Source organism: Oncorhynchus keta, chromosome 14 (genome assembly GCF_023373465.1).
Source record: "Oncorhynchus keta strain PuntledgeMale-10-30-2019 chromosome 14, Oket_V2, whole genome shotgun sequence".
NCBI classification, from domain to species: Eukaryota; Metazoa; Chordata; class Actinopteri; order Salmoniformes; family Salmonidae; genus Oncorhynchus; species Oncorhynchus keta.
Window position 1 is genome coordinate 72,624,081 of NC_068434.1, and position 16,289 is coordinate 72,640,369.

General features: G+C 42.7%; 1 protein-coding gene across 1 annotated transcript; it reads right to left on the reverse strand.

Moving 5' to 3' along the window:
• Nucleotides 1-4,843: 4,843 nt before the first annotated feature.
• LOC118393947 (transcription factor Maf) lies at nucleotides 4,844-8,138 on the reverse strand. Its single transcript, XM_035787179.2, has one exon. The coding sequence runs from the start codon at nucleotides 7,738-7,740 to the stop codon at nucleotides 6,769-6,771; it is 972 nt and encodes a 323-aa protein (XP_035643072.2). The 5' UTR covers nucleotides 7,741-8,138; the 3' UTR covers nucleotides 4,844-6,768.
• Nucleotides 8,139-16,289: the final 8,151 nt, after the last annotated feature.

Genomic DNA, 16,289 nt, shown 5'->3' on the forward strand with positions numbered 1-16,289 from the left:
TAATGCAAATATGAATTGCATTGTGGTGTTGTAAGCTGGTCTAGGTAGAATAATTATATTGTCCCTAAGGCCATACACAAGTAATTAACTGTATAACATATCTATTTATTTATAAAGTGAGGCAAGGCAGCATTTAAAAAGAAAATCCTAATAAAAAAAATCTAATTAATGTTGTACCCCTTGAAATAATAACAAACAACCTTTGTACAACACCTAGGGACCTCACCAAGAGATGTCAGCCTTTTGGTATTGTAGCGAACGGTGGGGCAGGGAATACAACTCGGGTCACTGGCGTGAAAGACTCTACGCATCGTGCCAGTAGGGTTTAACCCACATGCTGGGAATTGTAACGTGGCTCATATAGCAAGGTTTTCTTCACTGCCCCCTCCGTACTTGATGGCACGTCCCTGTGCTTCGACTACTCAGCCCCCTAGCACGTCCGAGTCGTTGGCTGTACGGCCACCATCCCACTTCTGAGACCAGTGTGCCAAACGGCAGGACAAGGAAGTGAAACCAGGTCACTGGTATGAACACCCGATGCATCGTGCCAATAGAGTTCACTCACTTGGTAGGAATAGTATCATTACATTTGAGTCATTTAGCAGTCCCTCTTATCCCAAGCAACTTACAGGAGAAATTAGGGTTGAGTGCCTTGCACACGGGCACATCAACAGATTTTTCACCTAGTCAACTCGAGATTTGAACCAGCAACCTTTCAGTTACTGGCCCAATGCTCTTAACCGCGAGGCTACCTGCCACTCTCATCACAGCTCATATAGCAAGGATTGTGACAGTATAATGGTTTTGGAATGACAATCACAGGAACCAGGGTTTGAGTCCCAGTCAGGGTTCCTCCCTAATCCACTATATTGATGTCAGGTGTTGGAAAGCACCATTGAAAGCACCATTGAAAGCATGTCCCAGACGGATTTTAGTCACAGTACATTTGTGTTAGGCTAGCAGTGTTTCTGTCAGGTTTCTGTACTGCACATGAGATGGCAGAGTATACAAAACAAATGTGCACCTGATTGATACAAATATTCATGATATCATTCTGCGTGGTAGGCCTACTTTGCATTCAGCATTTAATTGGAAAAGTTTTTGAAAAAATAAGTTGTGTCAAATTGGCTGGAAGTCCTTTGGGTGGTGGACCATTCTTGATACACACGGGAAACTGTTGAGCATGAAAAACCCAGCAGGGTTGCAGTTCTTGACATAGTCAACTACCCTCTGAATGGCACACATACACAATCCATGTCTCAATTGTCTCAAGGCTTTAAAATCATTCTTTAACTTTTCTCCTCCCTTTCATCTACATTGATTGAAGTGGATTTAACAGATGACATCAATAAGGAATCCTAGTTTTCACCCCGGTTCACCTGGTCAGTCTATGTCATGGAAAGAGCAGGTGTTCCTAAAGTTTTGTACACTCAGTATCTCTCTTACTTTTAGAAGTTTTAACTTCAGGCTGACTAATAACATCTATTGAGTTGCAATGCCCGAAAATCGAATATCCAAATCAACTTAAATCATCTACAAAATGGGTTTTGCAGCAACACAATTCCAAAGGAACGTTACAGCGAAGTTTTTTCCTTTCATTGTTTGCGATTCACAAATGATTATTTTGATTCCCATGATTCGATTCACCGCAATTTAACCAAACCACAATTACCACAGTCAAAAAGAATGATTTAAAAATAATAGTTTCATTTGAATTATATTAATCACAAAAATATATATATATTCTGAGAAATGTGAAGAGGGGTGTCTGTTATATAGTCAATTAAATCTGTATGGCCTAAACAAGATAGATAGGGGATATTATTTTACTGCGTGTCTCATGGCTTTACTGTTCTTTCATGCCCAATGATGCACCTGTCCTCTCCGCTGACTATCAGCTATCCCTCTATGTTCTTGTGGATTTCTGGAGAACATTGGTGCAGATTTCAATGACTTGATGTGTGGTATGATTGCTAGTTAACCTATTGCAGATCTGACACAAACGATCCACCTACCACTACTGTCCCTATGGATAGAGGGCAGGATAGAGTTGACTGTATAGTCAGCGTGCAGAAAAGCGTAGTGCATAAGGGAAGTACCAAAACACCTTTATAGTGGGGGGCACATGCAAGGAGATGAGGAAATGTGGCTATATGGAAAAAATTATATAGTAAAACCTGCAAAATGGGGAATGTAAACCACAGAAAAAATGCACTAACTCCCCTGTGCCCATTAAAAAAAATCACACAACACTCAGTAACCTCCCACCCCAGAAACCTCCCGCCCCAGTAAACTCCCACCCCAGTAACCTCCTACCCCAGTAACCTCCCACCCCAGTAACCTCCTACCCCAGTAACCTCCTACCCCAGTAACCTCCCGCCCCAGTAACCTCCCACCCCAGTAACCTCCTACCCCAGTAACTTCCCACCACAGTAACCTCCCACCACAGTAATCTCCTACCCCAGTAACTTCCCACCACAGTAACCTCCTACCCCAGTAACCTCCCACCCCAGTAACCTCCCACCCCAGAAACCTCCCGCCCCAGTAAACTCCCACCCCAGTAACCTCCTACCCCAGTAACCTCCCACCACAGTAACCTCCCACCCCAGTAACCTCCTACCCCAGTAACATCCTACCCCAGTAACCTCCCGCTCCAGTAACCTCCCACCCCAGTAACCTCCTACCCCCGTAACTTCCCACCACAGTAACCTCCCACCACAGTAACCTCCCACCCCAGTAACCTCCCACCCCAGTAACCTCCCACCCCAGTAACCTCCCACCACAGTAACCTCCCACCACAGCAACCTCCCACCCCAGTAACATCCCACCCCAGTAACCTCCCACCACAGCAACCTCCCACCCCAGTAACATCCCACCCCAGTAACCTCCCACCCCAGTAACCTCCCACCCCAGTAACCCCCCACCCCAGTAACCTCCCACCCCAGTAACCTCCCACCCCAGTAACCTCTTACCCCAGTAACCTCCCACCCCAGTAACCTCCCACCCCAGTAATCTCCCACCCGATTACATTTCTAACTGTCCCTTAAGAGACACCAACCACTATAAAGGTGATTTAAACACCCCCCCTCATCCATGTTCAGAGTATACATGCATGTACACACTCACACATACACATGCAAAACCTTCCATTCACACCTTAATGTGCATACTGCTGCATTGGTGTGCTGCTAAAAATGAAAAGGAAAGAGTGAGATTGAATTTAATCCCTAAAATGCTGTCTTGTTCACACTGTCACATCTCTCTTCTCATTAACCAATTGTTGTAGAACACTAAAACAAAATGCCCTCCATTCTCCTACACAAGTCTCTTTGACAGTTTGATATGACAAAGACATTGAGAGGGATCTTCAGTTACTGTCCCCTCGGGGACACTAAGATTAAGATCCATCCTCAGAAGAGGTCTCAAAGGTCATAAGGTAAACGCCAAACCAACAGCGGATTGGGAGAAGCGCTACTGTGCCTCATCTGCCCACGCCTACCCCGGTGACTCATTATGCATCGCCCTGGCACCGTCTCCTACACCCCCTCACATGCACGACAGAGCCCTCTTCGCCTGCTGGGTGTACCCCTGTCTTTCGGAGCATGGTCTGTTCTCTGTTTTAGGCCAAATGCAAGGGGGGAGGAGGACAGGGAGGAAAGAACGGTGAAAAGGGGTACATAGGGATTGGGCTGTTGCTGAATACACACAAACACACACACATGGAATGTCACACACACACACATAGATATCTATAGAAACACATGAACATACGAGTATAGTCTCACAAAAATAGTCACACACAAGCACATATTTGGCATATAGACATAGACATGTGCACCCACACACAGACACAGACAAACACACACATGAATGCAAGGACATACTTCCATTGCCCTAACATGTGGAACTACAACAAGTCCAGATGTTCCCAAAATCATAAATGTGAAAATAATATAGTTTTGCATGAAAGCACAACAAAAAGTAAGCTCACCTTTTTGTTATGAATCATTCAAATCGAGGATGAAATGCATCACTTCAGTTTTAATAAAACGTGTAATCATAATGTACAATGCACACACGTATGTATGCTACTGGCATTGTACTAAGCTTTACATCAATGACATGAATGATAGATTGATATTGAAAATAATTATGGAATGTAAATACATACCCAGGAGGCTTGATCCATGGCATATAACGTTGACTCTTACCTCAACTGTACCTTTCATTTTGTTTATTCAATTTGAGGGATTTTTAAAAATGTGAAATGGTATTTAGTTCAAATAAATATTGAACAGTGAAACAAAGTCTAATTAGTAATGAGACTCTCTATCGTACACCTTTAAAACAATAATAATAATAAAACATGAATAACTTTGTAGTAATACCATTACTACTGACCTGTAAAGATGCTCGCAGAAATGTTAAGGTGCGTCACTTCCAAATGGATTTTTATCTCTAACAAAAATACAATGTCTATGTATTTTCAAAGTTAAATTGTGTTCCACATTTAAGATGTTGTTTGAGGTTTTGAATTAGGCTCATATTAGACAGGGTTGCTACCTAGCCAATCAAAATGTTACTGATGTGATTATCTGGCATGTGTCATGCCTCCTTCCATCTGCACAGATGAAGACAAATTCCACAGACTAGAACAACTTCAGGACAATTTGACGGACACGTATGGATAGCAATTCATATATAGCGTACTTTAAGTCAATCCCCCAAATGTATCTCCTTGTGTCTATTCCCATTAACATGAACTACTCTGGATTTGTTTGTGAAATCCACATTCCATCATTATCTCTGCAGGTCTATGTGAAGAGAAAACGGAGAAGCTTAATGAAAGGCCGATTACATACATTTATTGCATTTCATTTAATTGTAAGAAATTGAGAAAAAAATGAGCACATATGAACATCACATAATATGGTTAGTGAGGGAAATAATTTTGCACAGCAAAATATATAAGAGGAAAGTTGAATTAACATGTGTCTTAAAGATTTATTGATGAATGGTATCTCCCCATTTTGTACAAGCAGGGTGTCAATCCCTGTCTATTTAACAATGTCCAGACATTATTGATTATAATAATATTATTGCCTTGGAAATAATGAGTTTGTTTGAGCCAAAAAATAATCTAATACTGATTGACAACAAACTATTAAAATTAAGTTATCCAGCAATGCCAAAAATTATCTATCTGCGTTTTTGAATTAGCTTAATCGAGTAACCATTCTGTGATATATTGCAGACTACATTTTAGTGCAATTCAGTCCAAAATACATTATCAAAATGCAGGGTTCACGCTGACTTAGGGCGGAAGTTTCTCCTTATTTAATACTTTGGTTTAAAATACAGTGAGTGGTAGGTGAAGACAAACACTACTACAGCTGTCAAACTACTGCTTAAACTGGAAGAACATGCTGCAAAAAGCGCTGCTTATGCATGGAAACAATACTGTTAAATTGTATAAATTGGATCCGCCCCAACCTCTCCTACCCAATGACAGGAAAACAATTTAGTGCACAGGACTTTATGAAACCTACAGCTAAATGATCCTAATAATATACATCACATTCTTCTTTAAATGTCAACTTGTAGCACATCCATATTTTATTTTAGATTTACAAAGTATAACTACTGTAGGTCTACATATACTTCAATTATAATCCATAGCCTTCCAGAGTTGTTAAACGCACAGGGATGTTTTTATTTTATTTTTAAATACACAAACTGCTTTTAAGCAACATACAGTTTAGTCCCATATAGGGATAGATAATTCATTTTAGAATAGTTGAGGTCCTTTTTGCTCCCTCGCTACATGGATACCGCCGACCATCTTCCATCAGGAATGCGTCATAATGTATAGAAATGGGCGCTTAGTCGTATCATTCAACACAGTTGAAATGCACTCACACGGGAAGGGGGGTGGAGAGTCCTTGTCACTTTTTTGTTGCTGTCCCAAAAAAGTGATCAGGTCATAAAACAAGTATGAATGCCATGCTGGAGTCATCCGATAAAAGTACATTTTCAAGCACAAAAAGAAAAGAAAACCCGTACATGTCCAGCATGCAGGCCAGTTCAATAACATATCTATTTTAAAATAATGGATATTGTTCATTATGAGTAATAGTCTGTTTGTTGCTTAACACAAAATAGCAAGCATAACGCATGAGATGAGGTGGGGTATAATGGCAGGCTCGCAGTCCTCCGAGTTTGGCAGAACAAAAACACAAAGGGAAAAAGGCCAAAAACGTCTTCTTACTGTAGATGGATGCAGTTTTTGACCGATATTTGTACACGGATTTCAAAGTCGAAAGGTGAAAAAAGGCAAGTCGATGAACTTCCAAGGCGTATACTTAGTGCTTGCATGCACACATAGTATACAGCAACATTGTAAAGTTAACAAATAATAAATGATAGTTCATATTCAAAACACTGCAAGTCAAATGAACAATGATGAAACAGAGCTTGACAAAAATATGCATCAAATAATAAGAATGGTAGCAAAAAAAAGATGATGGCAGGTTTCAGTTTCTACTCCAAAATGAAGGGCAATTATGACAAAGTTCCATCTTTCTATTGCAAGCCCCAAAACTCAAAACCGTTATTTGACAGACTGTTGTCAAAAAAAATAAAACCGAAAAAAATGATGTTTGCAAATTAGTTTTCTTGGTCTAGTAAGCCCCATTACAAAAAAATATCACAATGAAAACTTTTTAATTAGGGAACTGACAAACTCAGTTTTCATGATAATGTCGAGACTCACATGAAAAACTCCGGAGAGGAAGGGTTGTTGTCACTGCTGGATCCATTTTCTCTGAAGCCGTTGCTGATGAGCTTCTCATATTTTTCTTTGTATGCGTCCCTCTCCCGGGCCAGCCTGGAGATCTCCGCCTTGAGGTGGTCGACTTGCTGGACGAGCTGCGTCTTCTCGCCCTCCAGGACGTGCCGCTGCTGCACCCGCTTGTAGCGGCAGGACTGCGCATAGCCTCTGTTCTTTAGGGTCCTCCTCTTCTGTTTCAGCCGGATCACTTCTTCCTTGCTGACTCCCCGTAGCTGCCGGTTGAGCTCCCGCACCGACATGCCCACCAGCTGGTCGTCCGAAAACCGGTCGTCCAAATGTCCCATGTGTGGGTGGTTTCCTCCAGAGCTTCCGTTGGACGAGACCCCAGGTGATTGGTGATGGTGACCGCCGTTGTGGTGGTGATGGTGGTGGTGGGGCCCCCCGTTCTGGGCTGCTGCGGCGGCGATAACTGCGGACACCACCGCCGCGGCAGAGCCCATCTCTTCCCCGCCCATGGTGCCTCCTCCTCCGGCTCCGCCGGCAAACTGCTGCCCTCTAGCATAGCCATCGAAGGACTGGAGCTGGTGACTGCTGTTGATCAGCGCCTCAACTGCGTCTTCGGGGCTGAAGCCCAGCGCCTCCGGATTCAACTGCGGTTGATAACCGGACATCCAGTAGAAATCCTCCAAGTGTGCCTTCTGTTCGCTCCCCGACCCCGGACTGGGCGACGAGAAGCTTGGAGAAGGGGGCACCGAGCTGCAAGGCGTGCTCATCGGGGTGGAAGACAAGGATCCCCCGGCGATAAGGCGGCTGCACTGGCTGATGTTGCGATCGGGCTCCACCGGCTCCTTTTTCACTTCAAACTTCATCAGATCGAAGTCATTAACATATTCCATGGCCAGGGGACTGGTGGGCAGGTCGGAGTTGCTCATTGCCAGTTCTGATGCCATCCTCTTGCTGCCGACAGTCCTCCAAAGGGGGTGAAGAGCAGCTGTCAAACTGGGTTGGTTTGGAAGAACGTGAGCCAGTTTGCTTTTTAAGCGTATTTGTCTTAAAGTGAAAAAATAGGTTTTCAATGTCCTTTTTGCAGCGACGTGTTCCCAACTGTAAATTAATAGTTTTCTTTTCAGAGTCTATTGCACAGACGCACCAGAGCCGTGCAGGCGAGTTGCGGAGTCCTCTTTCAGCATGAGAAATTCGGCGAATTTGTATTTTTAACATTTAACACATTACTGTTTCTTCATGGATTGGCCTACATTGCGTAAAGCGGAGAGGGTGAAATGTCGAAGGAGAGGGGTAAATGTAGCCTCGCACGTAAAATGCCTCTGACTTGTAGGCGATTTTTTAGAAGGATCACACAGCAGATGAGTTTAAAAGCATTGCAGAGTTTTATAGCCGCCCTGACGTCAGGTTGGAAATGGGAAATTGACTCGGACGAAGAGCCAATGGGCTCGCACAATCTATGGGCTAATTAACATATTAGTACAGAAACAAAACTTTTCTCTACTGTCAAAGGCTATCAGCTGACTGTCAGCTGCAACTCAACCTCTTAACTCTTTCGCCTCTCCATTTATATTATTTTAATGGACATTGATTCTACAAATTTGGACAAAAAAATAACCATTAAATTCTCTCACTGCGCTCATGGTGGGGAAAGGACAGTAGGCTGTGTGCACATTATGGTTCGATTTAGTGTTATTGCAAGTGGCAATGGTAACATTTTAACCTCTATCCAAATGTAAATTGCAATATGCAAATTATTAAGTTATTGAAGCAATAATATATATTATTAGTTGTTGTCATGAAATAAATGCGTAATAACGCTTTTGTATGGTTGTAAGATTTATATTAGTTTCAAAAGTATCAAAACATAGTATTCATGATTTATGATGTGCAAATATTGGGGGATGGTTATGCACACGTTTTCACAGTTCGTGTTACTTGAAATTCGAAGTGGTCAAATTTACCAGTAGCCTAACCAAAATGCATAAGCAGCTTTACAATCATCTTAGTGACATGAACAACAGTGTTGGCTCATACAGTATTGATATGTGACAGAATACAGGAATACATACGATTCTGTGCTGAAGTTCTATGAAATAAAATTACAAAGGATTTGTGGAGAGCAGACGTACATCTGCCGTTGTAAAACTCAACAGTGCCACCTTTTGGGGACATTGAAGCACCGTTCTCCTAAATAAACTGCTTCATCTGAAAGAATCATTCACAGCAGAAGCAAAATTAGACCATTTCGCAAGAGAATAATACTCCAATGTATGTATAAGGTACATTTGTTTTAGAACGACAGTATGGGAACATTGGCAGGGGAATAGCCAAAGGAGTGAATGGTGAATGGTGGCATATCCCGCATGAATCACGTGTCAATTGCAAGTTCTTTTTGGGGAGAAAATATAGAATACAACATTCCCCACTCCCATCAGCTGTATACACTAGATTGTGTAGAACATTCGTTACATAAGACAAGTAAACATGTACTTCCTACGTGGTCCTATCAAATCAGAATCCCCTCATATAGGCTGCTATTAGCAATGGTTACATGGGAGTCATTCAGTAATGAACAATGCGTTCCAAACAGGAGATTTTCCTACGTGGACTACAGTGCTATATATATATATTTTTAAACTTTATCTAAAGCACTGATTCCGCGGGCCCTGCTCCAAAGTCATACATTAAACCACTCTCTTGTACATTGCACTTTATCTCGACGTTCAGAGGTCAGACATTTCCTCTGGTTTTAATGGACTGCGTGTCATGAGCAACTCACTTGTTGAAGTCTATTGCACAGACGAACTTTAGCCGCGCACGCCAGTTTATACGACACTATCCAGCCAAATTACCACCCTACAACTATTTTAACAATGCTCACCTTCTATCCTCATTTACTCAGTCTAATCAGTGATATAATGCTTCGTTCATAATTTCTCGTAATTTAGTAAATACCAGCATACGACTGGGAAAAATCCCCTTCAACCCCCATCCAACTGGTAATTACTTGAGCCAAAATCGTGTAGGCCTATCATCCGCGTGCTCTGAGTTTCCCACTTGCACCTCTCTGTCGTCATGTGCAAAACATAGCAAAACAATCTCAAGCCTAATGTCCTCCGCGTTTGATGGTGTGTCCCATCAGAACCTGAATGCACATGACTCATATTTACGATTTAACCAATGTAGTTACGACCTTCCCATTTGGTTATGAATGCAGCATAACATTGGCTATTTGACAGCAATAGGAGGGACTTCGTTTTCACCAACCAAAATGTTTGACCAGTTTCCCGGTCTAAAACACAGCCTGGTTACTAAGGCCACTGCCACAGGTTTGTTGTGTGTTTACCTATACAGTTTGGGCTACTCATAGGCCAACCAACAAATGCAAGCCTGTAAAGTAGGCTAAACGTATAGAGTAACTCACAGCACCTAACATCAACTATGGAGATTTGCTACCCTAAAGTCTAGTTGTATGTATTTTGCATTTAGTCTGCAAGTGTAGCCCCACTCGCCTACATTAGTAGCACACACTAAATTATAGGTCAAAAGTCTGGTTTTAGGAAATTGTCGCAAAATGTGGCAATGATACAATATTTAATTACGCGTGCCGGTAAATCATGCGTAATAACACCGTCCATAGATAAAGTGATCATGTAACATCCACCACGGGCTTCATACCTCGGACTATTTGGAGGGAAGCTTTTCTCCGCTTTTGACACGGCGTTGACAAATAGCCGTTTCATGCCGGTGACAAAAAGCCTATAATCATAGTCTCTGTCTCTCTCCAACTCCAAGACTATGATCTCATCCCTAGGACTGAGTATTTTTAGCTTCCCGGGTGCACACAGTGAAATTATATGCCAAATAACTCGCGTCTCAGCCGCCAATCTACGTGAAAGAGGACAGTGCCAATCAGTCTGATGTTGTTATAACCGTTCAGCGATTTCAACGCTTCCCTCTTATCTGGCGGACTCACTAAACACAAATGCTTTGTTTGTAAATGATGTCTGAGTGTTGGACTGTTCCTCTGGCAATCCACAATTTAAAATAACAAGAAAAATGTACCGTTTGTTTCGCTTAATTAAAAAAAAATGGAACTTTTTAAAATACATTTACCTTTTATACTAAAGTATATTTTTGCAATTACATTTACTTTTGATACTTAAGTATATATAGAACCAAATACGTGTAGACTTTTACACAATTATTATTTTAAAGGGTGACTTTCACTTTTACTTGGGTCATTTTCTGTAAAGGTATTTGTTTTTAAATTTTACTTGGGTACTTTTTATAGAGCTTCCTTCGTGTCACCCTCATCACCCCCCTTGTCCTCTCTCTCGCTCTCTCTCTCTCGCTCTCTCTTTCTCTCTTTCTCTATCTCTCTCCTCACCATATTCACTAATGTAGTCTTTGTCTAAACTCAGTATGGGGGTGCTTCCAATGTATGAGAAAGCTCATTGCACAATAACCAGTTTGATGAGTTGAAGTCATTGAAACGCCATCCCTGATTAAGTTTAGTCACCTGACAATGACAACACAAAACCACAGTGTTACTCAAGTGAAATACCAATGATCTACAAACACAATCACACACAAGGCCCTATCACACAGACTTTGGCAATACAGTGAAGTCAAATAGTGGAGATAGGAATTAGTCAAGTAGAGATAGCCTAGGACTCATCCTGTTGCTATGTCACTGTGGGATGTGGATCAATGCGTGTTTAGAATGTTACCATCTGAACTTTGTTTATTGGCGATGAGTCAAGGGGTCAAAGGTGAGATTAAATCGCCTTGCCCTGATATCTGTGGAATCATGGTCAATGGAAAATCCCCCTGTTAGCTGTCATACTGTACCTGTCTAACTCATAATCACTATGACGACTCTTGTCAATGGTTTTTGATTCGTCATTCAGGTGGGATGATGCTGATCCCTACAGATCGTTCAAGATGAACAGAGCTTGTGTATGTTTTCATAGGAATCATTACAAGGCTAAAATAGGTGACAGTATGGATTTCATATAGCAATGCCCCAGATACCTTCTGCAGTAGGACTTATTCCCCTGTCATTTAATAATGTTGTTATCGCTAACACACATATACGTTTATTTTTATTTCACATTAACAAAGGTTACCATGCAGCTTTTGTTAGTTGGTCCAAGGTAGTGTGTACTCAAGGCAAGCCAAGACAAAGGTGTTGATATCTAATCAATCAATCAAGATTCAAAACGGGTTATTTCAAGTGGAGATAAAACCAGATAACACCACAGCCCTGTATATACTGTACAGGCATAGATCCAGACAAGGAGAGACATGGAAACTTGTGTGGTTTTAGCTCTGTAGATTGTTGTCCACTAACTGATTTTAAAAACAGAAGGTATTAGTTTTTCACTTTTTCATTCAGGCAGTTTTATGTAGTGTTGTCTTTCTGTCTGTCTGGCTGGCTTTGTGTGTGTGTCTCTCTCTCTGCGTGTGTGTGTGTGTGTGTGTGTGTGTGTGTGTGTGTGTGTGTGTGTGTGTGTGTGTGTGTGTGTGTGTGTGTGTGTGTGTGTGTGTGTGTGTGTGTGTGTGTGTGTGTGTGTGTGTGTGTGTGTGTGTGTGTGTGTGTGTGTGTGTGTGTGTGTGTGTGTGTGTGTGTGTGTGTGTGTGTGTGTGTGTGTGTGTGTGTGTGTGTGTGTGTGTGTGCATGCATGTGTGTGTGTTTGTTGGTTTTTACAAATTGTAGAAAATATTTGCCTGCTTTTCTTTCTCAGCCACATATAAAACAATTATGTGAAGGAAAAATGAAAGAGTAAATCTTACCTGAAGTTTGGAACGGAAGTTGACTGATTGGCACTGTCCTCTTTCACATAGATTGGCGGCTGGGACATGAGTTATTTGGCATATCATTACACTGTGTGCACCCGGGAAACTAAACATACTCAGTCATAGGGATGAGATCATAGTCTTGGAGTTGGAGAGAGACAGGGACTATGATTATAGGCTTTTGTCACTGGCATGAAACGACTATTTGACAACGTCGTGTCAAAAGCGGAGACAAAGCTTCCCTCCAAATAGTCCGAGGTATGAAGCCTGTGGTGGATCTTACATGATCACTTTATCAATGGACGGTAAAGTACAGATACCCCAAAAACTACTTAAGTTGTACTTTAAAGTATTTGAACTTAAGTACTTTAGACCACTGACAGAATGGGACATAGAGAGACAGAGAGGGACAGAGAGGGTAGTCAGGAGGCACAGCGATACACAGGAGGTATTCAGAGAAAATAAGCTTGGTCTTTAGGATGTGGCTAGCAAACACGAACACTCTCTGACCACAGCAAAAGCAGAGAGAAAGGGAGAGAGAAAGAAGGATTCAACTGCTCTTAATATCTTACTGAAATGCATACAATATTAGGTTAGTGAAATGGTTATTGATAGGATGCATAATGCATTCATGTTGAAAGAAAAAGACAGTAGACAGTACCAGTACGCTGCTTCAGGTCTTTGACATAGTCATTGTCACAAATAGTGGGCAAGAACTTATCAGCAAGACATTTTCATAGAGATTCAATTGTAAACAGCATGAAAGTCACAAATAAATTATGAGACTGAGTGTGAAAGAGTGATTACACAAAATGTGTTATAATACTGCTTCTATAAGGGCACAGGGCGAGACCCAGATGCAGACAAGGGAGGCAGATGGTTCGAGTCTCTGATATTTATTATAGTCCAAGGGGCAGGCAAAAGAATGGTGGTGGACAGGCAAAATATCATAACAAGGTCAGAGTCCAGGAGGTACAGAGTGGCAGGCAGACTCGAGATCAGGGCAGGGCAGGCAGTATGGTCGGTGAAAAACCCCTGCCCCACCTCGGAAGCATCGACCTCAACCACAAACTGACGAGTTGGGTCGCAGATCTATGAGGACTGGGGGCAGTAGTGAATCGCTGCTTTAGATCCCCAAAAGCCTTGTCCGCTGCTGGACATGGGCTGGTGACAATCCACCACCGCTCTCACCTTTTATGGATCCATCTGAACATTCCCTTCAGTGATGATGTATCCCAGAAAGGAGATAGTGGAGCGGTGGAACTCGCACTTCTCAGCTTTTACAAACAACTGATTTTCCAGGAGGCGCTGAAGGACCTGTCGAACATGGAGAATGTGTTCCTGGGCAGAATGAGAGAAAACCAGGATGTCGTCGAGGTAGACAAAAACAAAACGATTCAATATGTCCCGGAGCACATCATTGACCAGGGCCTGGAAGACAGCGGGTGCGTTGGTGAGTCCAAACAACATGACCAGGTACTCATAGCTTTCAACACTGCCAGTGGACACTGTCTTCCACTCGTCTCCTATCCTCACAAGGTGGTAGGCATTCCGAAGGTCCAGTTTGGAAAAGATGGTAGCCCCCTGGAGAAGTTTGAAAGCCAAGGAGAGGAGTGGTAGAGGGTACCAATTTTTGATCGTAACATCATTGAGACCCCGGTAATCAATACATGGATGCAGGGTCTTGTTCTTCTTCCCCACAAAGAAGAATCATGCTCCAGCAGGAGAGGCAGAAAGATGAACACTCCCAAAAGCCAGAGAGTCCTCGATGTACTCTTCCATGGCATTGGTCTCAGGACCAGAGAGATACACATGACATCTTCCAGATCATAGCGGATTTTTGCTCCCAAACTGCCATAGCCCAGGATAGCGCCCTTCTCGACATTAGCGTAATAATATACGCTATCTTTGACCAATCAGAAGGGACTGAAGATGGCTGCAGCTCAAAAATGAGGGACCACGGAAAAATAAAACCCCGGCAGGTTCCAAGATCCCCAGAATATCGCTCTGGAGGAGGTAAGCGGGTTCTCGGGGTGCCGGGGTAGGCTGTACAAACCCACAACGAATAGTAAAAAGGTTACTGGGTGGTTGGGGGGTTTCAGAGGTGGCAGGCTGCCTATGAGCGAACTCACTGATTTTCTCCAAAATGGCCTTGAACTCTTGGTCGTGGCGTTCCAGCAGGAAGCGAAGCCCTTCCAAAAGGTCCAGCAGTAGCTCCTCATGCCTCCCAAATGTGGCTCACTGCAGGGAGACAGTGTGGTGGAGCTGGTCCAAGTCTGCTGGGTCTGTCATGGCCAGTTCTTACTATAAGGGCACAGGGTGATATATAGTGTCAGATATTTATTATAATCCAAGGGGCAGGCAAAAGATCATAACAAGGTCAGAGTTCAGGAGGTACAGAGTGGCAGGCAGGCTCGAGGTCAGGGCAGGGCAGGCAGTATGGTCAGGTAGGCAGGTTCAGAGTCAAGGCAGGCAAGGGTCAAAACCGGGAAGGACATGCAAAAGAGAGATAAGAAAAAGCAGCACATGGAAAAACATGCTGGTTGACTTGACAGACAAGATGAACTGGCAACAGACAAACAGGGAACACCGGAATAAATACCCAGCGACTAATGGGGAAAACCGGTGACACCTGGAGGTGGGTAGAGACAGGTGAAACAGATCAGGTCGTGACAGTTTCAGAAAGTGCTAACCCGCAAGCTATGAAACCACTCGATACATGTGAAAACAGATAGGTACCCTGTTCCCCGATGCTTTGCCTTAGCCTGAACCTAAGTTCAGATGCTCTTGGTTCGTGTGCGCAGTGGGTTATTGTGCAGGACATTGCATATGCCTAAACAGTAATGAATTCCTGCCTGCATAGGATCGTATATAGACCATACGTTTATATTCAGTATATAATAAAAAATAATATATATGCCATTTAGCAGATGTAATTGCACACACAGTGGTGGCCATGAGTACTGGCTGCAAAACAAAGGCAACATACTCTAGCTTCTAATTCTGCATATGGACCCCATAGAATAACATGATTTCTGTCATCTGACCCTGAAACAAGTTTCCAGTGATCTCAAACGATGCCATTATATCCCATAGCAGCTCATACGCTTATATACAAATAAACCCCCAAAATATTGTATAGAGTCTATGCCCATATTTTCCCTCTAGTCATTTGTTTGGGGTTACCTGCTCATGGAAAGTCACAGCACGGTAAGGCAGTGTGGCGTTCCCTGGGGTAGAGCCACAGCAGTGCAGCAAGACTAATACACAAGCGAAGGCAAAGCTCATTAGTCATGAAAGAACAAAGTGCCAGAACTAATTTAGCTGCTTTTGTGTCTTTGAAGTTATTGATGATGCAGTGTAGAGAGGGAGAGATCTACATGGAAGGGATAGCACCACTGTGCAGCAACTGTGCAGCAAGTAGCCGCATCAAAAGACAGAGAGAGGAGGAAGATGGTTGTCTTACCGGAAAAAATGGAGGGGAAACACAGATAGGTAGGTAGAGATTTGTATTCAGGTGAAGACACCTTCGTTTTAAAAGCGTAATGAATGTGTGTTAAAATATATATTTTGGTGGAGTATCAGTGAGCTATAAAAATAAACAGAGAGATTCGCACACTCAGAATATATAAACTCACAGTCATTTATTTAGTAAAACACCAACGTTTCGGCATCACTGGGCCTTCTTCAG

Coding starts and splice junctions, on each gene's coding strand:
- LOC118393947 (XM_035787179.2), bottom strand. CDS start 7,740: ATGGCATCAGAACTGGCAATGAGCAACTCCGACCTGCCCACCAGTCCC.